Source organism: Rattus norvegicus, chromosome 7 (genome assembly GCF_036323735.1).
Source record: "Rattus norvegicus strain BN/NHsdMcwi chromosome 7, GRCr8, whole genome shotgun sequence".
NCBI classification, from domain to species: Eukaryota; Metazoa; Chordata; class Mammalia; order Rodentia; family Muridae; genus Rattus; species Rattus norvegicus.
Genome location: NC_086025.1, coordinates 72,773,661 through 72,798,812, shown reverse-complemented (window position 1 = coordinate 72,798,812; position 25,152 = coordinate 72,773,661). Strand labels below are relative to the sequence as shown.

The following is a 25,152-nucleotide window of genomic DNA, read 5'->3' as shown; positions in this document are numbered from 1 at the left end:
CTTCTTTTCCTAGAACAATCTCCTTAAATTGGGAGGTAGATGCAGAGGAATTCTGAATTCAAGGATAGAAGTGATGTTCTTTAGGGAAAGCTAGTAACGTTTTCATGTTTGTCATCTCTTAACACTCAGGTTAAATCCACCTAAGAATAGAACGTGATTAACAGTAGCAGCCATTTATCAGGTAAAATGAGATGTGACATGGGGCTTAACTGCTTGTTTCTGAGGTAAATTGCCACCCCATGCTGCATATTTCTTTTCTGAATATAATCTTTGAGGAATATCGAGTTATTGTTTAAATTAACGAGGGACTTGTTGGTGTACCTATCGCCCCCCCCCCAGGTAAAAGAAGAAATGAAAACCCTTGCCCAAGATAAAGGCGTTAACTCTTTCAAGATGTTTATGGCCTACAAAGACCTGTACATGGTGCAAGACCAGCAAATGTACGCTGCCTTTTCTCAGTGCAAGGAGATAGGGGCCATTGCTCAGGTGCATGCCGAGAATGGAGATTTGATTGCAGAGGTGAGTGCTTCCATCCCAACCCTTCCATAGACAGGAAAATGGCTGTAATCTAAGCAGAGACATCAGACCCTAGAAGGTAGACTCAACTCAAGGGAAGAAGTTAAGTCACTCATTATCTGTGCCGCATAAACACCCAAGCTGGCTTGTTTGCCACTGCCTTTGATTTTATTCGGTGCCTCCACATGGTTGGATGAAGAATTCTTCTTTTCCAACCAGCTACATACATTCAATTTTAAAAGAAAATATGCTGTTATAAAAATGTGAGTTATTTTCTTTTAGATTGATTTTTTATTATTTATGTGTACACATATGCCTGCATAAGTGCATTGTGCCATGTGCATGCCGTTCCTACAGAGTCCAGAAGAAGTTGGATCCCCTGGGACTGGAGTGGCAGGCAGTTGTGAGCTGCCTTGTGGGTGCTGGGAACTGAACCCAGGGCCTCTGGAAGAGCAGCCGGCGCTGTTAACTCCTGAGCAGACTTCCCAGACTGTAAATCATTTCCTGTACGTGTCCCTCAGCACGGGATTGTTTTCTGAGACTCAGGCTGCCGGTACAGAATGCTGATGTGTGGCCATAGCTGTGAACTGAGGATGTGAGCGGTGCAGAGGACAGTATTTCAAAGCCTCACACTTTTCAGAGACTGGGAATTCCGGTGTGCTCTGAAGGAATGGGGAAGATATTTATTTCTCATGTTAGCTCCATTACCAATGCCCAAAGCGTGTGCCATCTGCAAGATTTAAAGAGCTGTCTCTAAACCTTTATATTAGCTGATTTTTTTTCTTCCCCCAGGCTTAGCTCCCATTAAAGTAAGATTGCAGCTCAGTAGCCAGGAGGCCCTGGGAAGACAAGAAGGGGGTGTGAGCTATAAACTCAAACAGGCCAGAGTTTAAATGTGACTTCCTCATTGTGTGACACAGGCAGGTCCTGTCAGTCCTCTGAATCTTGACTTGCAGTTCTTTTGTGAGAGGAAGAAAGAAAGAAAGAAAGAAAGAAAGAAAGAAAGAAAGAAAGAAAGAAAGAGGGAGAGAGAGAAAGAAAGAAGAACTTTCTTCAATGGATGTAACTAACATCGTGAGTGGCAGTGGAGACTGGTTTGGTATAAAAATGCAACTCCTTAAACAATATGTTGAGTGGGTCACTTCAGCAAGGGTCTTGAGTTGTTCTATTTTGTTTCACTGAATTAATAATATACTAAAGTCTCAAACATGAACAGAAACCTCCTGATCTTTTTCGGGGCTAGGATAGACAGACAGACACACAGACGGTAGAGACCAGAGAACAAACTCAAATGGCATTCCTCAGGAGCCAGTCCACTATTTTAGAGACAGTCTGTCTGGCTGACTGGGCGTTCACCAGTCAGTCCGACAGGCTGGCCAGTGGTTCCGTGGATCCACCTGTCTTGCCTTCCCAGCATTACCAGGGCATCGTCCATCCTGTTTGGCTTTTTCACGGTGTGTTCTGTGGACTGAACTCAAGAGCTGCCTGGTTGCATAACAAGCATTTTACCAACTGAGCTCTCTCCCTGGCCCCTCTCTTCCCCTACCGTTTCAATTGAAAGAAGCTGATGGTGAATAGATACGTGGGGACACTGTGAATCTACGCGGTCCGCGTATTTCACTCTGCCCTGCCCACACACCTAGAGGTGACACACCTGAAAGTCTTTCAGAACCTTTAATTTCCGATAAAATCATTAGTAATCCTTCCTGTTCTCTTTTTTTACATTCTTGTTGCCTTTTAGGGGGCCAAGAAGATGCTGGCACTGGGGATAACGGGCCCCGAGGGGCACGAGCTGTGCCGCCCGGAAGCAGTGGAGGCAGAGGCCACCTTGAGAGCCATCACCATTGCTAGCGCTGTGAACTGCCCTCTATACATCGTGCACGTGATGAGCAAATCCGCAGCGAAGGTGATAGCTGATGCGAAGAGAGAAGGTGATCCAGTGGGACCCCAGCGCCTCTGTTAACAATGAGTCCTTTGCTTAGAGTATGAGGAAGCTGTGTTTGGGGTCTGCCATATGTAAACATGTCTGCTTCTTTCTTCTTTTCTTTCTTTTTTTTTTTTTTTTTTTTTTCGGAGCTGGGGATCGAACCCAGGGCCTTGCGCTTGCTAGGCAAGCTCTCTAGCACTGAGCTAAATCCCCAACCCTCTTTCTTCTTTTCTATCCATCTTCAGGGCCCATTCGCTTTCCTCCGGTGACTTCTTCCTTCCACTTTTGGCCTCAAACTATTTCAAGCTCATTATCCATCTCTTAACACCATAAGCAGCAAGTTTTTATTTAAAAACACAATAGTGAATTTTAATTTTAAAGCTAATTTTACAGCGACTCCCACCTTTCCTGATCATTAAGCTTACATTGCTAGGACCTGATGAGCCCAGGGCAGAGTTCATGCTCAAAAACTTGCTTTTGAACAGAATTGATTTGTCTGACAGCACCTTGGATGTCGGGTCAACCAAAGCAGGAGCTCCCAGAGCGCTTTAAAGATTGCGGTTTTAAAGGTTATTCTTTAACTTCGAATTGATGGTTGCCTCAACTCTCTAGTTCAGTCTAAATGTAGTCATGCAAAAGAAAGAAAAAGTGTGGGGGAAAAGGCATTAGTTTGGTACTGGAGCCCCCACCTACCTGGTAGATGGCACAGGTAATCCTGAAGTGGGGAAGGTCATCCTGTTAATGCCTCTCCTGGGAGTGATAGCCGGTGGCTAATGTACCTCTTAAAAAACCACGAAATGGATTTGGTATGCTTTTAATTGACACCAACATAAATTTTGTCAAAATTGTGTGTTCCAAGAAGTAAGGATTTTGTGAGCCATGTCCACTTTTAAAATGTAATCCACCATATCATGTGTTAGGAATAAGGTTAAGATGAGCTCAAAAAGTCTCACTAGCAACTATTATGGACCCCGTGTGACAGGATGGCCAAGAAACAGCTCCCTCCAAACAGCTCCCTCCCCTCACCTAAACAGAAGTAGGGGAAAATCCCAAGCTGCAGTTCTAGCTTTCTCCCACCAGATGGTGGTGTTGCCAGCTCTAAGGAGCTGGTTAGGTTTCCCTTTTATTGGGCACACCAGGTACACAATGATAAACTGGAGAGAACAGTAAAATCCTCAGAAATGCCCATCGTAACCCACCAGCAAGCTATGGTTTTGAGACTTAAGGCTGAAAGCTTTTTCTTGACAGTGGGTATTTATTCTATATGTGGACTAGATTTGATCAGAGCCAACTTATAAAGATCTGGAGACCACAGACAACAATCTTAAACATAGGCATTTTGATTTTGATGTTAAATTAGTTCTAAACACAATTTTATTTCTTGAACGTGAGAACTGTTTACAATTCTGCAGTAATCCAAGTTTCAAAATTATATACTCCCCCAGAAAAAAAGTTCAAAGAAGTTTTTCCCCCCTTCTGGGTCCTTGTCACATCCCACAAGAAATATCTCCTATTACTTCATAAAACAAAACAAAACGAAAACCACCTTGCTAGTATTTTGCCCTTGCTGGTTTTTCAGTTGCAGTATATCCTTGAGGCCAGCCCTCAGAAGGTGGGTTTTATCATTTGCATTGCAGATCTAAAATGTTCTGCAGTGTTTTTCCAAATAACCCTCATTGGAGGGCCACTTGGTCTGGGGCAGCCCTCAGAACTTACAAGTGAACACCAGGGCTGTCACCTTCTGTCACCTTCTGCAGAGACTATTTGGTTTTGTAGACGGTGTGGCTTTTCTATTGCCTTTGTAAGAAACTGCTACATGCTTAGAGACTTAACTTGAACTTGCTATCTGGTTGTTCTAGACGACAGAGAATCCAGGTGTCTGGAGTGCCCGCCCCTTCCTTAACTTTCCCAGAGCCCTCACCTGCTCAGTCTCCTCAGCTCTTGCCCACCTACACCCTGCCTTCCTGAATCTTTAAAGGCAACCATGCTGGGCTGTGCACTGGTGTCGGCTTATCCTGAATGGCCTCGTGCCTCTCTCTTCCACTTTAAGGATCCTTGTATAACATCGAGCCAACTCCATTAATTTAGAAGACTTGCCCACCTCAAGGGCACATCTAAAGGTTGTCTTTTCTACATTATGTAACGTGAACAAACTGTCGATTGGCATGTGGTCCCATTATGTGCCTAATGTAAAAGGGAATCTTCCAGATGAAGGATTGCTGTTCAAAGATTACGTGGACATGCAGCTGCTTAGATACTGCTGGGTTCATTCCCAAAGGCGCTGTGAGCATGGGACGGTTTAAATGACACTCAAGCAGGCCGGCTAAGCTGGATTTACAGTAACAACACTTGTAAAGAACACTCATGTGCCCAATTGTTAAAGAGATAGCAGAAGGAGGCAGCCTGAGATAGCCCACCGTCCCCTGGGCGAGTAGGACATTGATGAAGGAGAGACCAGAAGGAAGAGAAGAAAGACTAATGGACCCAAACTGTTCCCATGGGGACTACATAGTGAACCTAAGGACATACCTTGGAATGGTGATGGCTCAGAGCCTATGGACCTTGCTGATTGTGAAGGACTGAGGCACCCCGTCTGTAATTTATCACCCTCTAATATCATTTCTGAACACAAACGTGCAATAAAAACCTGTTGCTTGTAACCTTATTTAAATAAGAAATAACTTACCCTTTTAAGGAAATATATAAATACTTTTGTCACTCACTTCTTTCTCCCTGGATACGGACAGTGAGTCCCTAGAATACAGTGTCTAGGACAACACACAGAACCCCCGTTCCCATCCCAGAGCAGCTGACTCTAAAGTGCTTCACTGAAACTTTGGGTGGTTCATGTGATTATTAAAGTCAGAATCCAGTCACAAAGGTTGTCAAATTATTGGTCTGTCTCTACTGTGGCTTAGGGACATGATGCTGTTAAGTTTGACTTTATATCTCAATTGACAGCTGTACAGCCAGATGAGGCGGGCTGAAGTCCTCACCGCTAACACTATCCGTGCTTCAGAGCAGGACTCTGAGAGCATTGATCCCTCCGGGTTTCATTGCCTATTTGATTTTAATATGTTGCTGCTTTGAAGTGTCATCACAATATGTCAGGCTCAACTTTACAACTGTGTCGTGACTGATGATGTCAAGATGTGGGGACCATCGGTGGGCAAAGCTCAAAAGACGTCAATGGCAAGTGCTGGGTCTACTGGTCCAGCCCAAGGTCACCAGCCCAAGCCCAACCTCCTCAGCGACTAGTTCTACTGAAGTGTGCCGTCAAGAGCCAGGGTGTGCGGATGCCACGCTTCATAATTCATTGATTTGACGTTTAGAAAATTAGCTGGTTTGGGGGTTGCAGTTATGTTTGATAGCCATATTGAAGACACTCTCGTTGTCTTAGCACTTGGTATTATGGGAAGGATAGAAACGGCAAGGCTGGATTTGCTAAAGCATTCACCGGAGACCTGGCTAGCTCTCATTTCTGTCAACCATTCTTCAGGCCTAGTGATTTTGGCCTCATTTACTTTCAAATTTCTGGGCTGTAAGTAGGTAATAGTGACTTACAATTCGGAGTAGCATCCATTGTCCTCCAACCATGAAAAATGAGTGACTTAGCTCATGTAAATGCTACCTGCCACCTGAGTTTTGTTAACAATAATTGTCACTTCAAATGACAACTTTTGTGCCTGGTTAGTGCTGTTAGTGACATCCAGGAATGTCTCTGCCAGCCCCTTCTCCTCTCCCAGGCTGCAGAAGGACATCGAGGGCTGTCATTACAATTGCATTATGATCATCTGAGTCTGACAGTGTTCTTCCCAGCATCTGTTTCCTTTCCACAATTCTGTTGCTTCCCTGCTTTATCTACAGGCTAAGCCCAACATTCAGGTACAGTGTAGAAGTGTGACATAGTCTTCCCTGGCAAAAAAAAAATCACTGGGAAGAGAAATGTATCCACCCAGTAAACTAGTCACATTAACTCATGAAGAAGCAGTTTCAAGTGCCAGGGTCAAGCGCACTTCCTTCTCACCAGTGAGGCTCCGAAGCTCACCGAATTTTAGTTAGCTACATATTTAGACCATTGTTGTCTTATAAAGTTTCTTGACTTCCCTGGAATTTCTCCAGCTAGCTCTTTTAAAATAGGTGTATAAAGTAAACATAGGCTTCTGTACCACACTGTGAACAGCTTCCAGCCTTTCTCTCCTGCTCTCATCAGCTACGAGCAGGTCCTTTTGCAAGGACTGCTTTATTTTAGGGGGGAAGGGAATAATCTTTCTCCCTCCCTCCCTCCCTCCCTCCCTCCCTCCCTCCCTCCCTGCCTCCCTGCATCCCTGCCTATGTCTGCCTCCTCAGTCTCTGTCTTTCCCTTTTATCTGCGAACCGCGTCCCTCCTGTGTGCAGCACACAGGGACTGACCACTGAGCTCTGGTGGATGGATCCACAGCTCCCTCCCACAGTTTGAGAGTAACACCCATTGATATCCTAGGCTCGATATATGAGTTCTTCTCATATGTCCACTTTCTTGAATACTTTGAGAATTCTCAGGATTTATTTTTTAAGCAAAGTATATAGAAAGTGAATTTTCTAATTTTCCTCAAGTTTGTTCATTGAATGAACACAGAATTCAGGTCACAAACTACTTCTGGAAATGGACAGTTCTGGCATTGTTACCAATTCTGTATAATTGTTTTCTTTTTCTCTCTGACCAGTCTTACCATCTGGAATATTCTCATTTTTTTCTCCATCATAGAGCTACAGAAATTTCATTAAGTCCACATTGGGTCATAATATTTAAATATTCCCCTTCGTGTTTAGGGAATATTTTAATCTGAAGGCTGATCTTAGGTTCTGAACTTTTCTTCTGTTATTTCTTCCACATTTATTTTCTCTGTTTACTTTCCCCCAGAATCAGCTCCTCCAGCATCCTCATCTTCTTCCAGGTTTCCTTCTCTTTTCACCTTTAAAATAATCTCAAAATGTTGCTCTGTTTTGTTTGGTTTTTTAATCCCTTCCTATGGACTTCTGCCTTGGGAATCTTTTCTGTTTGCTTGTTTTTATTTTTATTTTGTGTCGATGGGTGTTTTGTCTGCGGAGGGTGTCGGATTCCCTGGAACTGCAGTTCCAGGCAGTTGTGAGCCGCTATGAGGATGCTGGGAACTAAACCCAGGTCCTCTTAACCAAGGGGCCCTCTCTCCAGCCCCTCTCTTCTTTTTCATGTTTTTCTTTTCTAAGAATACAGATGAGGCTTTAAAATTCTCCTTCATTTCCTATGTGTTTGTTTGTTTTGCTGGTAATTTTTGTTTTTAAATGACTTCGCAGTCTCTTTCTCCATGGTCAGGACATGGCTCAGTGGAAGAGCACAAGGACCTGACTTCCAGTCCTCAGCACCCTCAGCACAGAGCCAGGAATAGCCATCTGTGTGTGGGACCCCAGCATTGGGAATGGAGGTTGGGAGGCAGAGACTGGTGGGTCTCAGAAGCTCCTGGGCCAGGCACCCTATCAAAAAGGCAAGGTGAGCTCCTGGCTCGGTGAGACACTTTGTCTAAAGGGGTACATAGAGGAGGACAGCTGACTTTTTCCTCTGACCACCACATCTGCACAAATGGGGATACACACTGGCAAACTCACATACATCCTCCCACACACATACCACACATATAAATCATACATACACAGCACACACACATACTTAGTCCTCTTTTGGTGTGATCTATGTTTTTTTAAAAGAATTTTCATTTATTATAATGAGTGTGTATGTGTGTGTGTGTGTGTGTGTGTGTGTGTGCACATGAATATGTGTGATGCCTGTAGACACCTGCAGAGTCTGCCCAGGGTTGTGTGTTCTTTAAACATCTGGTGGCTCTTGGCTGTCACTGTGTCCATGTGACTGGATGGTTCAGGTGCACAGTGTGAGGGCTGGGCATGCATTTCTTCTTCTCTGAGTAGAGATCTCTAATAGGGAACCGTGGTCTTTAGTGAGCTATGTACAGTATACAGGTATAAGGTCTTTACTCGGTGCTATCAACACATTACGAAGGCTGACCCCCCCAACACCCCCCACACACAAACACCCACAGGTGAGGGCTCTGCTAACTGAGCCCTCTTCTCCTCCCCTTATTTACTGTCCGTTTGCCAGAACCGCTGTCCTGTCTCCCTCTGCTCATTTGAATTCTGAGTTCACTCCTCTCTTTCCCTTACCTGTTATTCCATCCCATGTACTTCTGGCCATCCTCAGCGCCCTCAGAGCCCGCGGAGCCTCCGGGCACCATGGTTCCTCTTCCTTCTGTGAGTATGATGGATTCCCTCCGTCTGAGCCTCTTCATCAGATGCTGCCGTAGACTGGGAAGAAAAAGAACATCATGTTCAATTCCTCAACTTTAATCCCAAACCCAGGCTTTGCTTGGCTGAAACCTTAGCATTTCCCCTATCCTTTGTCTGCTGTGGTGAGGAAGCAAAAGTCTGACAGGAAAAGGAAGGAAACTGTCAAGGTCAAGTTGTCTGTCTCAGTCACTGACACAGAGACCATAGCAGTTCTTATGAGGGAAAGCATTTAATGGGGGCTGGCTTATCATTTCAGAGGGTCAGTCCATTATCGTCATGGCAGGGAGCATGGCAGCATCCAGGCAGACACGGTGCTGGAGAAGGAGCTGAGGGTTCTACATCTGGATCCACAGGCAGAAGGAAGTGACAGTGACACTGGCCAGGTTTCATCTTCTAAGACTTCAAAGCCTGTCCCCCAGTGACACACTTCCTCCAACAAGGCCACACCTCCCAATATTGCCAGTGCCTAGGAGCCTTTAGGGTCATTGTCATTCAGGCTGCCACGGCCTACTCCCTGCCCCCATAGGCTTACAGCTGTATCATCACGAAAATGTCTCCACAGCCTTTTCAACGTCTCCTCTGAGACTCGGGCAAACTTAAATGAAAAGAAGATTACATATTTCTAATATATAATGGCACAGGATATACATTACAATTCCAAGAGGGAGCATGCTGGACCAAAACAAGACCAAAACCCAACTGAGCAAATATCAAAATCGCATCATCATGTCTGATGTCGAAGGGATCTTCACACCACCCATAGCTGAGTTGCCTTTGACTTTGGCAAAGAATGAATGTCCATTTCATTCTCTTGTGTATTCCAGGCTAGCCTTGATTTATTATTATTATTATTATTATTATTATTATTATTATTATTATTATTAGCTACTTTTCATCTTTATTTTTTACAATCCAGCTGTTATCCCCCTTCCAACCACCCTCCAACAATTCCTCATCCCATTTCTTCTCCCCCTGTCTCCAAGAGGATGTCCCTGTGCCACTCCGCCCCACCCTGCCAGACTTCCCCACTCCCTGGGGCCTCAAGTCTCTTTCCAGTTAGGTGGATCTTCTCTCACTGAGGCCAGACCCGGCAGTCCTCTGCTGCATATGTGTTGGGGGCCTGGTTGTGTATGCTGCCTGGTTGATGAGCCTTGATTTCAAGATCCTCCTGCTTCAGCCTCTGGAGTTCTTGGATTAAGGTACAAGACATAGCCTAGTCTTGAGCCAAACAGTGCACATGCCGATATGAGTCTTTGACATACCTGATTATTCTTGTCTCACTAGCTTTCACCATGCATGTACCCTTTTGGCCACAGTGCTGCACATGGGATTCTCAATGGCCCTTTAAAATTACATTGCGCTCTTCTTTCCAACCACTAGAACTTGCCTATGGTCCACATGGATTTTGTTGTTTTGGTTAGAGTGGAAGCTCAGTCTCTCAGTATCTTAATCTGCCTGTTATTGTATCTCATCTGTGATAGAAATGCCAAGGATAGCCCTCCTGTGGTGGTTTGAATAGGAATGGCGCATAGACTCATGTGATTAAATGCTTGGTACTAGTGAGTAGCACTATTAGGAGATGTGGCCTTCTTGGAGTGAGTGTGGTTGTGCAGGAGGAAGAGTGTCACTGTGGGTGGGGGGCAGGATTTGAGGTCTTAGAAGCTCAAGTCAGTTCTCTTTCTACCTCCTGTTGACCGGTTTGTAGAACTCTCAACTCCTTCTCTAGCACCGTGTCTGCCTACAGGCCACCCTGCTTTCTACCATGACAGTAATCGACTAAATCTATGAACTGTAAGCCAGCCCGAAATAAATCTTTTCCTTTATAAGAGTTGCTTTGGTTATGGTGTCTCTTTACAGCCATAGAACCCTAAGACAGAAGTCTACCCTTAACTTGTTTTAACATATCTTATTAAAATTCAACCTTATTCTATACCCAAGTTCCTCTCTTTAGGGGGCGGGGAGCAAGTATGCATCTTCTTTGCACGTATTGATGACACATTTTCTTTTTGCTTTTCATAAAAATCAAATTACAGGATACAAATGGGCTGTTGCTATGCCCTGGGTTGGGTTTGTAAATTAGAGGGAGGTCCCATTAGTTCTTAAGCCACTCACTGTGAGCTGGGCCTTGTGGTTGGTTTGCTGTTTATTTGGTTGCTTGTAGTTGTTTGAGCTGGTCTTGGTTTTCCTATAGCACAAAGACCCATAGCCAAGCATTTTGTTGTAGGACATGAAGTTCTCACACAGGGGTTGGGTAGTTCCCACTTTTCAACTCTGTCCTCCACATGTTCCTCTTGTTTTTAGAAGACTGAGAGAGATTCATAAAAGGCCACATCCTCTCAAGGGCTCATGCTCTTCACTGATCAACAGCAGCAAGCGAAGTCTGGCTTCTATACTTCAGTGCACTGACTCTCCATGGCCAGGGGAGGGGAGGGCGGTGTGTGGTTGAGCTCAGGGGAATTTGAATGTCACCTTGTCCCTTTTCCCTTTTGGTCTCTGTATCTGATTAATTCATTGTCTTTTATATTTAGAAGATCTACTTCAAAGTAGTTGAAAACTGGCCATTTAAGAACATTTAAAAACTGGAATTGTGTGGCTCTGAGAGAAACAGCATCTGTGGAAGGTATAGATTTCTTAAGGCTCCTGACACACAAAGGACCACAGCCATGGTGTAATCAGTAGGCCCTGTTTTTCCAGAGTACTGGAGATGGGAAACCTGAGAGGCCAGTGCCAATAGCATCAATGTTTTCTGAACTGTAGAGGAAGCCACATCCCAGGCCATGTCCCAGGCAATGTCCCAGGCCTCTCTCCTTGGCTTCCTCAGAAGGATTTTCTCCTCTGCTTTCAATGTGTCCCTTCTGTTGGTGTCTATTTTCCAACTCCCTCTTCTTTTAGATCCCAGTCTTATTAGATTAGGCTCTACCCCAAAGGCCTCACTTTAATTTCATTACCTCTATAAAGACCTTATTCAATATATTTGAAGACTTCCAGAGCTGAATTCTGGTGTGTGGTAGCTTGAATGAGAATGGTTCCCATAGGTTCATATATTTCAATGCTCAGGCCCCAGTTGGTGGAATTCTTTGGGAAGGATTAGAAGGTGTGGCCTTCCAATGGTGTGGAGAAGGCATGTCACTAGAGGCAGGCTTTGAGGTTTCAAATGACCATTGCTGTGCCTAATGTACTCTCTCTTTCCTGCTTTTGGTTCAAGATGTGAGCTCTCCCTGTTGTCGTGTCTTTCCTCCTCTATCATGGACTCTAACCCTCTACAGCCGTAAGCCCAATTCTTCTAGGAGTTCTCCTAGTCATGGTATTTTATCACAGCAATAGAAGAGTGACTACTCCATGATGAGATACACAGCTCAATTTATAAACATGAAGAGATCCCAGGCTTCCAGGGACATGCTACATACTTTTCTATACATCATAGTTATTGCTTTTATTTATTATTTGCTTGTTTGTATTTTGGGGATGGTTGGTTTGTTTTTTAACCTTCACGAATTTACCATACTAGAAGTGTATTGCAATCCCATTTCCTAGATAGGAAAACTGAGACAAAGAAGATTGATTCATCATATGCAAAGCTAAGATATACAACATCAAGATTTGAACTCAAGTCTGTGTTTACTACTATTCTGTCTCTGTTTAATTTTCTTCTCAAATAGCATTGTTGTTTGAAAAAAAATAATATTTTGAATCAGTGCAGCCCAGCAGAGCTTCACCCTGTTATTTAGTAGGGAAGTTATTTCAGAAGGCAGAGGTATCTTCAAACGTCTTCCCTGACACCTGCATGGATTCTCCTCCCCTTTCAACTGTCTCTCATAGCTCTGAGGACGCAAGGCTCAGCACAAGAGCACCCACTCTGTCACTTCCCTCTAATAAAGCTGTCTGGTGATTGAGAGTCCTAAGTATCTAACATGCTTCGTGATTCAGAAACCTTTAGGATCTCTCAGAGATATGAATACCATTAAGTGGGAGATTGCTACAGGATGATAGAGTCTTTGCATTGTGGTTCCATGTCCAAGGATAGAGAAAGACTAGGGAGAGCAAATGTGGATAGAGAGGGTACAACCTAAGGAGAAGGGTGCAGGGGAGGAGACGGGTGATAAAGACCCAAGAGTTATTGGAACCATGTGGATGCAAACATAGGAGAGTACCAGATGGAAGCCCAAAAAATGCTGTTCACAACCGCCTGCAGTGCAGGGAAAGGAAACCAGGAAAGGAAAGTGGATTAAACAGGGTCGCATCTACAGATAGCTTGTGCTTGGCTGAAAATGTTTAGGGATGTGCTCTTCACCAGAGAATGAAAATGTTGCTTTCCTTATAACAGTGTGTGCATGGCCCTGTGTCAGAGAAGGAAGGCTTTAATTCTGGGTATGCCACTGCCCATGTGTGTATCTCTGGCAGATCAATTTGTTTCACTGAGTATCAGTTTCTTCTTTTATCACAGCAGTGTGAGGTGTCGCTGTGAGATCAAGAGATGGGAAAATTCTATAGTCTATAGGTATGGTCGCGATTGCTCTTGCCTTATTTTTAGCTCAAATCTACCAAGACTTGCAATTAGGTTGGATTTTTGTACTTTGAGTCTTAAATTTATGGACTACTGGACTCTGTTCTCCCTCTCCTTTATACTTTTTGCATGAGTTTTGGTCCTTTAAAAACTGTGGAGGGGAGCAATGAGCCATTAGCAATTTTTATTTTTAATTTTTTATATTCATAAATATGTAATGAGAATAAAGATGAAAATACACTCCTTAATGAAGAGCTTGTGTACACTAAAAAAAGTAGCTTGTCACATTTGAAAGGGGCTAAAGCCTTCCGAGGAAATTACCTGTCATCCAAGTTTGAAGCAGCCCTGGCAGACTCCGGTAGATGCTGACATCTAATTTTTCCCAAGAGCTATTCAAATGGTAGAGGTTTGGGAACTGCACTCCCGTATCATTTTGATGTGCCAAGTGATTGAACAGAACATGTGACAGAGTCTTTCCTTGGTGATGAAGCACCAAGGAAAATCCTGAGTTGGCACCTCATGAAGTGACTGCAAATCAAGTCAGAGTCTTGTTGTCCAAGCAACTGGGAGATGTGCTCTTGAAACAGCAATTTCTCTTCGGAGTTGCGGTGCCTGTCTTAGTCTCTCCAAGTAGAGAGCGAACTACCTCTTAGTTCACTACAAATGACCGATGTTTATCCTGCCTGCCACAGAGAGATACTAAAGTTGCTTCTCTTCTCTGGAAACAGGCCAGTAAGGACCTGGAGCGGTGTAGCGTTGTGTGTATCACGGAATCGAAGCAGATCTGCAGTGGTTGAGGTCCTAGGGAACCCCTTTCACAGGCCATGGCGTGGGGTCCTGGGGAGCCCCTTTGACAGGCCACGGTGTGGGTGTTGGGGAACCCCTTTAACAGGCCTTGGTGTGGGTCCTGGGAGACTCCTTCACAGGCCAGGGCATGGCACTCAAGTCAAATTCCTAAGCTTCAGCGAGCCTGGTTTTGACTGTTTCTCTATCTCCTAGGCTAGGAAGAGGCTGGTTTAGAGGAAGGATGATTTGTGAGAGGAAAGGGTGCTACATTTCCATTTTGAGGACTCTAGCAGCTGGCGGCCATTCATTGCATGTGCTCTGTAAGGAAGTCAGTTAACTTCAGTTATATATCTGAACCGTAACTAAAATTCATCATCTGGTCAACCAAAATGAGCTCATTTGGCATGCTAGAATCTCCTCACTATCTTTTCTCTCTCTCTCTCTCTCTCTCTCTCTCTCTCTCTCTCTCTCTCTCTCTTTCTCCCGTCTCTCTTCCTCCCCCTCTCTCTTTTGATTGCTTGCATGTGATGAGGTTGATGCCAGTGAATCTATTATTCTGACAAATGCTAATCAGATAGGAGTCTGATTTTAAATTCAAATTCACTGTGCACTATTAAGTTTTCCAACATCGCGTGCTTTGGATAGCCTCATTTGCATGATTTTTTAAGTGTGCATTTTGGGCTACAATTTTATTATCTGAGTGTTCTTTTATTGAATATAGATCGTCTCAGAAAGTTCTCTCTGAAAGTGTGAAAAGGTCATCAATCAGCAGCAGCAGAGGAGCACCGGGGTTGGAGTCCGTGTGGTTATACTAACAGTAGTTCACCATCTGGCTAGATGGTATAAAAGTTAAGATCACTGACTCAAAGTTCCTGGGTTTAAATCCTACCTCCTTCACTCTGCACCCGTGAAATACATATAAAGTGTCTGTAGAGAAATGACATAATCCTGTAGCTTTATCTTTTAATTGAATAATAATAGCATTTACCCAATAGGATTCTAAGGTTGCATTATAAATACAGCCCTCCATGTCCTCTGGCTTATACTTCAGGAGCAGCGGAGAATAATCCAAAATGGTTTTCATAACCTCTACTTGGAAGGAGAGCACGCCATTTGCATTCAATCTAATTGACTCAACAAATCACACAGGCCAGCCTGATGACAAACGACTGGGACCATGATCTGTACCTTGCAATGCAAATGACCAGAATACATTAAATGCTCAGTAATCAGCTATTGAATCTGGTTCCCAAAAGCGAGATGTGGGGTGGGGTGCTCTTAAGCTACAGTATCATCCTCTACTCTGAGAGAGAAGACTGTGTATGTTTGTCAGATGACTTTCTTAAATGTGCATTAAGGGACCAAATCTTGCCTTTGAACCTTCCAGGAAAGGTGGTCTATGGAGAACCAATTGCAGCAGGTCTGGGCACGGATGGCACTCAGTACTGGAATAAAGAATGGCGCCATGCAGCCCACCATGTCATGGGTCCCCCACTGAGACCTGATCCATCAACGCCTGGCTTTCTCATGAATCTGTTGGCTAAGTAATAATATTTACATGACCGTAAAGTATTTGGATGGGAGATAATTCTTTATCAGTCTTATCTTTGGATGGAGGAAAGCTTCTCTTAAATCTGTAGATCCAAAGACCTTCTGGCCTTCTGTTGGAGCCATGGTATATGAGGAGCAGAATACACTGGACTTAGGATGTTTAAGAGAATACGGTCTGTTCTCAGCCAGTCTTACATCTGTGTTCATGACAATATGGACATCTGCCACTGGGCTGCTCTGGAGGACCAGCCTCCATTGCCATAGATCACCATGAGGTTATCTTATGTGGTATTCTACTCACAAGAAATTTATCCCTGCATTGCTCCTAGTGAGCATACTGTTTGCATTGCCAGGGTCATACAACTCTCAGTTTTTAGATAGGACAGGCTTGCAGCCACGGGCTCGCAGGTCTTGGAGGAGAGTCTAGCAGGCACCCTATCACCTCACAGGCCATTTCTTCCTCACACCAGCCAGCTTCTTCCAATTAGGCTAGGAAATTGAAAAACGGTAGAAGGCAGACTTGCCAAGGGTTCTGTACCATAATCCTTATGAGCGTGTTCTCAAAAAGTGCTTCCTAAGACAGAGAGAAGACGGGTGAGTTGTGCACCTAGAAATTCTCACATGTGCCCTCCCACTGCTTGGCATCTCACAGAGGAGACAGAAGGCTAAGAAACACCGAGTGTCCCCCTCACCTCATCATTGCCTTTCTTCCTTGTCCATTCTTTACAGTGGCGATCTGACCACAACAGGGAGTGACAACTGCACTTTCAACACCTGCCAAAAAGCTCTAGGGAAGGATGACTTCACTAAGATTCCCAATGGGGTGAATGGTGTCGAGGACAGGATGTCGGTGATATGGGAAAAGGGCGTGGTGAGTTTCATGGGAATGAGTCTGGGATCACGCAGGGTCATGTTGCTGGGGGACCAAAGAAACACAAACCTTTATAGAAAGTTCTCTCTCTCTCTCTCTCCTCTCTCTCTCTCTCTCTCTCTCTCTCTCTCTCTCTCTCTCTCACACACACACACACACACACACACACACACATACACACACACACACACATACACACACACACACAAACTGGGAATCACTACAGTCACTATCAACCCCACCCCACACCCCTCCAGGATATCACCAGCAAACAAGCAGTTGGTTTCGCTGCACAGGTCATCTCAGAAGATGTGTTCTGTCATTTGTGCAGAGACATTGGGGACTGGATCCATGTAGGCTTATTCTTTATGTGTCATTAATGTAAATATTTGAACTGATGGGAAAAATATATGGAGGATATTAAATTTGCTCTCTGAAGTTACATAGATAATGAAATCTGTGGGCAACGTGATTTTTTTTAAACTAATAATAAATGAAGAATGAATAAAAAGTTTTTTCCTAAGGATGGAGCAAAACCCCATGGGCAGAAGTCAGGCATTAACCCAGCTATCCATGTGCTGTGTGCAGTTATAAAGATCTACAGCAAGACTAAGTAGACCCAAGGTTCTCCCTGTGATGCTTTTCAAAGATAACTCTCGTCGATGATACATTTATCATATTTCATACTTGAGAATTTTCTTTGATTGTTTCTCCTACATCCACTGCTATTTCTAACTCTCATTGCTGTGATTAAACATGAGGACCAAAGGCAAGTTAGGGAGGAAAAGGGTTTATTTGGCTTACATTTCCACACCCTAGTCCATCATTGAAGGAAGTCTGGACAGGAGCTCAAACAGGGCAGGAACCTGAAGGCCACAGCTGATGCAGATCCCTAAATGATGTTGTTCCCTGGCAAGCCATGAGGGCTTGTTCAGCCTGATTTCTTACAGAATTCAAGGCCGTCAGCCCAGAGATAGAACCACCCACCTTGTGCTGGGCTCCTCCACCTTCCATCACTAATTAAGAAAATGCCTACATTCGGATCTTAGGGAGGCATTTTCTCAATTGAGGTTGCCTCCGTCCACATAGCTCTACCTTGTGTCAAGTAGCCAACACATTCATTATGCTCTGAATCCTATTGATTTTATTTTCAGAATGCCTCCTCATTTCCATATTCATAACTGCTATGTAATTGGAGGCTCCAGTTTTGTTCCAATAGTCTCAAAGCTGCCTTCCTTATACTCAGTGACCACTTGCTCCAACCTGTCCCATCCTGAGTTGTGACTCTGCTCTAAGTGAAGCTCGGCGTATGTCATTCCTTCTCAAAAACACATTAGTGCTGTCCATTACCAGACGGGTCGTGTTTAAGCAATCAATTTAGTACAAGGGTCTTCGAAACATCTCTCCAGTTCTAGCTTCTGCTGATCTTCCTCCTTGACCCCCTTTCTCCACTCTTAGCTCTAACCATCCCTCATGATTCTCCCTCTCTTTCTCCTTGCTTAACTATTCCAAATTATAGTCCAAACTCCCTCCTTACACTTGTGTTACTACAGTAAACATCTTAATGAAAGATTTTCAGTCTACTCTAGTTCTCATTCATATAAAGATATATTTATATACATCTTTAAATATGGCCTTTAAAAATATTTGAGTATTTTCCAATAACATGCATGGAATTGTATAATTTTCTGAAACAGTAAGATGATTTACTTCTGGGACTAATAGAAATAATAAACAAATTTTCAAAGGCAGTCTTGTCATACACATATATAAGCCCTATAAAGATTCTATGTTAAAATTTCTTAAAATAGATTTTCCATGATTTTTTGCTTCACATAAATTTAAATTATATAAAATTATACCTCTTGTGCTTATCATTTATCTTGTAAAGGCACTATCACATAATTTAAAAACATTATAACTATCTTGTTTTGACTATGTAGTATTTTACCTACTATCCACATGATCATCTCACAGAGTTAAGTCTGCAATAAATGAAGTATAAAATGAATATTGTTATGACAGTGGAAAACTTTAAAGGGGGATGGAAAATGCCATTATGGGCCTTTAGCTACTGTGTGGAGTAATCTTGGATGATCTGGGGACAGATGGGAAAGATATAGTAGGGTTGCCTTTTAATCTGATTGGATTTTAGGAAGGCCATCTTCAGGCTTCTATAGGTCCTTGTCTTTGTCAATGGTGCTGTGACTGACTTATACTGCACATGCACAGACTCCTTGATGTAGGAAATGCGATACAGTTCTGTTTGGATTGATAGATGTAAGTCTTTCACTTTTATCTCCAGAGGAGGCGTTCATGTTTGATCATCATAACAAATGCATCTTCTTTGAATTGTTTTTACAGCACAGTGGCAAAATGGATGAAAATAGATTTGTGGCAGTTACCAGCACAAATGCAGCCAAAATCTTTAATCTTTATCCGAAAAAAGGAAGAATAGCTGTAGGCTCAGATGCTGACATTGTGATCTGGGACCCAGAAGCCACCAGGTAAGTCTGATATCTTGTGTTACCAGGTTTTACCCTTGAAGAAAAGCATTAAGGTTGCAAAGAAATCTCACCTAGGCCTTTCCCAGCATCGCTTGCTAGGCAATTTATTTTTCTGTGCTCAGGAATTCTAAGCCTGTGCAGAAGATAAAGGTTTGGATGGACAAGTGTTTCTTTGTTTTTCTTGGCACAGAGGATGCCAACTTTGTGTAGAACTCACTGGGAATGGATATGTATAGAAAACCAATATGAGTTTGCCACTCCAGCACCTGGCAAAGGCCCGAGTTCACATGCAGGGAATGAGCAGAAGAAAAGAAAAGGCTTAATTTGAAAAGAACTGAATTGGAAACTCAAAATAATTACAGCCTTTTAAAAGCTTTTAGATAGAAAGATCCCAGCACAAAAGACATCACTTTTAGTTAGCCAAACTTTCCAGATGAGCTCAGCCTCAGCCTGCATTTCCCAGCGGGCTTAAACCCTTTGTTCTCAATTTCCATATTTCTTCTATGTTAGTTAATATTGTGGGTCTGGCAAATTCCACCAATTCAAAAGAGCATTGATGGAGGTTCAATTTCTGCTAAATTCTTCTTGTAAAATACTGTCCCCAACAGTACTTGTTTGCTCAGTCCTTGTGGTAAGCACTGGTAAGGGAGGGGATTCTGCACACAAACACTGTGTGTGCACATGTGTGTACATGGAGATTTGATGGTCCTTCTGCCTTCACTATATGGAATTTATTCAAGGTCTAATATGTGTGTGTTTTTCATAGTAAAAGTGCATAGTTTCTAGGAAGTGATATTGTTACAGAGATACCAAAGTGCCCTTGGGCCACCTACTGGGAAAAAGATGGCCATTTGGAATTTGGAACATGAAGGAAGCTCCTATGGCTGAGAGCCTAGAAACAGGCCCCAGATGGTCCTTTATGGTTGGCACTTTCTTCAGGACGCTCACTGTCCCTACCTAGGGATCAGTTCATGGGGATTGCCAGGGCATGGTCCTGGCAGGTAGTCTTTGGCCATCACTCCAGTACATCACCTCATTGCTGCTTTAAAATCCGTGCCAAGCAGTAAAAAGCTGCGTGAGAACCTCGAGTCAGGAGCTATCCTGAGATCACAGCCAGTCACAACCCGAGGCCTTTGTCCTTATGCTGAGAGGGAGTTACATTTAAAGAATCTATGCCTGATAAAGCTAAATGTAGACAGGCTTTCTACTAGTCCAGGAAGGATAATGGGAGAACAATTACTTGGCTTTGTGGACTCCAGATGATCTGTGTGGGTTGTATTTTGGAGAACTTCTTCTGTAAGTCTCACTCTGCAGGTCCCACTACTGTCCAGCAATGGTCCTCTTGTGCAATTCAAGTAATTTAGGCCATTGCTCCAAGGCTGGAACTAGGTTGGTCTTTTGAAACATCTTGTGGCTTATGACGATCACAAGGTTTAATTAGAAAAGTCAGACATTCTCAAGATTCCTCTCTCATGAAAGAAATATGTGAAAAGTGGTAATTTGTGAAGAATTCTGTTTAAGTCATCTCATTGATTAGTGACAGTGTGTGCAAGTCTGTGGGGCAGAGGGTGCTTTGTATCTAAGATGGCGGTCCTCAGGTAAAACCAAGGAAGCCAACTCTAAGTTAATGAGAAAACTATAACTGTGAACAATGTGCAAGAATTATACTTCATTTTTCATGTTCTATTTTTATCCCATTGGGGTTGACAGTTTAATTCTATTCTCTGTTTTCCTGTATCAAAGTGGAAAGAAAATAAAATACTCTGTTGAACTTTGAAACTCTCCAGTCTAGTTCTAATCCCAGGGAGAGCACTGGGACAATGGTTCCATGGCTCCTCCTCCTCCTCCTGTTCCTCCTCCTGTTCCTCTTTCTCTTCCTTCTCCTGTTCCTCTTTCTCCTCTTCTTCCTCCTGTTCCTCTTTCTCTTCCTCCTCCTGTTCCTCTTTCTCCTCTTCCTCCTCCTGTTCCTCTTTCTCCTCCTCCTCCTAGTCTCCTTTTCTTCTTCAATTATTTATTTAATAGTTTTTGCAACTCATTCACTTTTTTATTGAAAGTATATTTTGCCATATTATATATTCTAATTATGGTTTCATCTCCCCCAGCTCCTTCCAGATCACCCCCCCTCTATTCTTCACCCACTCTAATAGCAATAAAATAGTGTAAGACAAAATAAAAGCAAAACAGCTGGAATAGGAAGAAACAGAAGAAAATGACCTTTTTTAAAAAAATGACAAAAACACATATAGACGCAGAGACATACATTTGCACACACAAAAAAAACCATAAAAATACAACACACAATATATGCAAATATGGTATATGTAAAAGACCTATAAGGGGGAGGGAACAGGAAAGAAGGAAAGAAGGAAAGGTGGATGGAAGGACAGAACAATGGAGGGAAGGAAGGAAAGGAAGGAAGAGTATGTCCAGACAAAGCATTAGGGGACAAGGCACCTCTAAAAACTGCCATGGAGTTTGTTTTGAGCTGCTGGGCACTTCCTTTTAACCTTCCAGACCTGGGTGTCTCCAGCAGGACCCCAGTTGAGAGTCTCTCCCTGGTTTGAGTTCTGCGGATCACACCAGCTCAGGTACAATGTGTTGTCTTCCTCAGACAACTGGACAATAAGGAATGACCGGAATGTAAGGTTGTGGATAATTCACTCACTTTATTTACCACACTTTGCTGCTTGGAGGGTATTTATAGGCTGTGATTATGTCTCCCTGAGTCATGCCCGAGGCTATACAAATTTAGATCACTTTCTCACAAGCTCCAGTTACTAATCTCTGTAACATTGTTTTGTCCCTCCTGTCCTAGTCACTTGCTTCAGAGTGGTGCATAATGATCCAGATGTGCAGTTATTTTTTTAAAAATGGTCTATTACTTACTTAATTTTCCTTCAGTTTAGTCTAAGAATAACTAACTTAAGGTCAAACTCATGCTTCTGTACTGCAATAGGCATCTTATTCCTAATCTGGTAGGCATTTATCCAGCTGTTCATCTCTTTTATTTGTTCTTTACCTATCTTTTATATAACAACTGTTCTTTATATAATAATGACTAAAGAAAGTTAAAAATGTAAAATCTGTTTTGGTGTGTGTGTGTGTGTGTGTGTGTGTGTGTGTGTGTGTGTGTGTGTGTGTGTTTAGCCTTGTGAACACTAAGTTGTCATTACTATGACACATATGTGTTAGCACTACCAAGTACTATGCTTCCAATTCTGGTCTGCTTATCATGAATACCCCAGTGCCAGAAGCACTGGGAAGCAACACAGGCCTGAGTGACTGGGGTTCTGACTTGGCACCACCAAGGGCCACTTAAAGTATCTGCAGAGCTTAATGGCAAAGAGCTTCTTGAACTTGTTGAAGTTCTGGGTCCTGTTCCTGGTACCATGCGCACAACATAAAGAAGAAAGGAAATGAGATCAATGTATACCTACTCCTCTTTTATAAAACAAAGTAATCATTACTATGTCTACCTCAAGATTACCATGAACCAACATATGTGAACATGTTTTATAAATGAGCTAGCCCTGTGGATAGTCTTTGCTTTATATAGGAAGTCCCATGTTCAAACCCCAGCACTGCATACACTGATGCAATGTTGTTTCATACACTACATACAATGTTGCTTCATACATGACATACAATGTTGCTGCATACACTACATCCAATGTTGCTTCATACACTACACCCAATGTTGCTTCATACACTACATACAATGTTGCTGCATACACTACACCCAATGTTGCTTCATACACTACATACAATGTTGCTTCATACACTACACCCAATGTTGCTGCATACACTACATACAATGTCAAATACCCATAATTCCAGAATTTGGGAAGTAGAGGCAAGAGAATCAGAAATTCAAGATTGTCTTTGGATATGTAATGGGTTTAAAAACAGCTTGCTAGGAATCACGGTGGTGGGGCCATTAAGATACACTGTTATCATGACCTTATCCTTTCTAGTTCGGCTACTGTGTGCTTTGCTGAGTATGCGCACTTTGGGTTATGCTCAGTTCCTTCCCCTGTGTTGACCAGGCAGTCAGGTAAACGGAGGGGCTCTACTATGCCAACTCCCACATCCTCTTAGAAACCTATAGATCTTTCTATTTTCTATATTTTTGTTATCCAACTGAAGACAGAAAAATATTATCAAGCTAATGAAATGGCCCAGTCCTCTTTGGAACTTTTATTTGACATTTTAGATTCTGTATGAATTTTTTTCTCATATACCATAAAAATTTTGTACTAACATGCACAATTTGTAGAATATGGAGAAAAGAGAGAGGGGGTTGTTGGGGAGGAGGCTTCATGGGATAAGGGATTGGATGATCATTTAAACAATGAGAGAGAGTGTTTTGCATAGTTCACACACGAAGGGAGAAACAGGAGTATCTAGGTCAATCCCAACACCCATTTTCTCTATTCCTGGCCTGCTTATTATGAGAAAGGTACTCAGTTGGGCTCTCTGTTCCCAGTCAAAATGTATGCAGATGACCTCAGCTGGGACATTTCTAATGCACCACAATATTTTTAGCCTCACTGCACACATCATCCACAGCTCTGTACTGTCCTTAGAGATGGAGAATGCTCACCATCGTCACCTCCCACCTCTCCCTGCCCTGCACACTGAATTCTAGCGACTCCTGCACACCTGTTCACAGTGCCACACCATAGTCTTCCTTTACTTTCTGAATCTTTGTTATATTGTTAAGGTGCATTTTAAAAAGGAATAGGGGATATGATGATGGCAGAGAGACTCCCCCGGGGTCACACTGACAGAATGGCACTATTGTCACAGTCAATGAACTGATATCCCTATACTATGAGTGGCTAGAGCCTATCCTGCATTCAGGTTTGCTCAGCTCTTAACCCAGCATTCATTTCTGTCCCAAGATCCCACCCAGGATCCCATATTAGATCTGAGGTTGGGCTGAGGTGTGGCAATTTCTCTACCTTTGCTTTTAATTCCTTTACCTGTGATAAGGAATTATATTCAAGTATGTTGGAGAATGTCTTTGTTGTGCTTTTCTTTCTGATGGTTTTTCTCCTACCCAGCCACAGGTTTGGGGAACAAATAAGACAAAAGTCTCACTTTCCATTAGTCATGAAGAGTGCATATAACAGAGGTAATATCACACAGTTGGTGTGCGCTGGGTGCCTGGCTGGGTCAGTCTCTGCCAGGCATAGCAATGGTCCAGCACCTGCTTCTTCTGTATGGCACTTTTGGAGAGGAAGTTACTGCACACAAGCCAAACCTAAGGAGTGAGGTGCTATGCCCTAGACCTGTGCTCGAATTGGTATTTTGGAACTTGGGCTTGGTCAAGCTCAGCACAGTAGAATTTCAGCAAATGCAGTTGAGCAAAGTGGAAGAGACTGGCCTTCCACAGTGCACAGGAGGCTGGGGGGACTTGGCAGTGGCTGGGGGACACTGGGAAGACTGCCTTCAGCAACAGATGTGCTTCAGAGAATGTCAAGGAGAGCATCTCCTCATTTGTGCTTTTAATTACTGTACAGGATCCTTCAATGATGAACAGAATGGAAGGATGCAGACACAGATCAGTAAAAATGAGCTTTTCTAAGTGCAGGAGGATGTCCTGTTTCGTTCTTTTTGTTCTCTTGAAACAGACTTTGACTTTTGAGGTTGAGAGCGGTTTGTCAAGCAGAAGTAGCTGGGGCTTGAAGAGAACTGCTCTTGGGTGCTCACAAACTCTCTCTGAGCTGCTTCACCTTGGAGCCAGGTTCTGAGGGTGGGGATTGTACAGGTCCCTCCTTTGAGAAACTGTCAGTCCAGGGAGAGGAGAGGGAATATAGAATGAGGTGGTCTCAGTCTCAGAAGGGATGCGCTGCGGATACTGTTAGAGAGGTTCAGAGCAGAGAGATCCTGTGTGAAAGAAGAGAACGGCGTGCTGTCACACAGGATGGGAGTGGGTACAGCATCTGTATCTGAGAGACAAGACTGAGGCAGAGGCCGAGTGAACTGAAGCACCAGGGAGGAGTCCAGAGTGAAGCAGTTAAAGCTGAGGATGGTGTGAGAGACGAGTCCTGGCTCCAGGGAAAAGGAAGACAAGGCAGTCACTGTCATAGACTAAGGTGAATGTTAACAAAGTTAGCCTTGTGGAAAAGTATTATTTAATCAAGGGAAGAAATAGATTTCTCTAAAG

General features: G+C 43.3%; 1 protein-coding gene across 4 annotated transcripts in view; it reads left to right on the top strand.

Annotated features, from left to right (window-relative positions):
• Window positions 1–25,152, top strand: part of Dpys (dihydropyrimidinase) — a 106,618-nt gene that overhangs the window by 15,371 nt on the left and 66,095 nt on the right. For all 4 annotated transcript variants that reach the window (XM_039079862.2, XM_039079861.2, XM_039079859.2 and 1 more), the window contains exons 3-7: window positions 340–519; window positions 2,258–2,447; window positions 15,439–15,595; window positions 16,332–16,473; window positions 18,838–18,980. In XM_039079862.2, coding sequence (XP_038935790.1) covers window positions 340–519; window positions 2,258–2,447; window positions 15,439–15,595; window positions 16,332–16,473; window positions 18,838–18,980 — 812 coding nt within the window. The remainder of the gene's footprint in view (window positions 1–339; window positions 520–2,257; window positions 2,448–15,438; window positions 15,596–16,331; window positions 16,474–18,837; window positions 18,981–25,152) is intronic.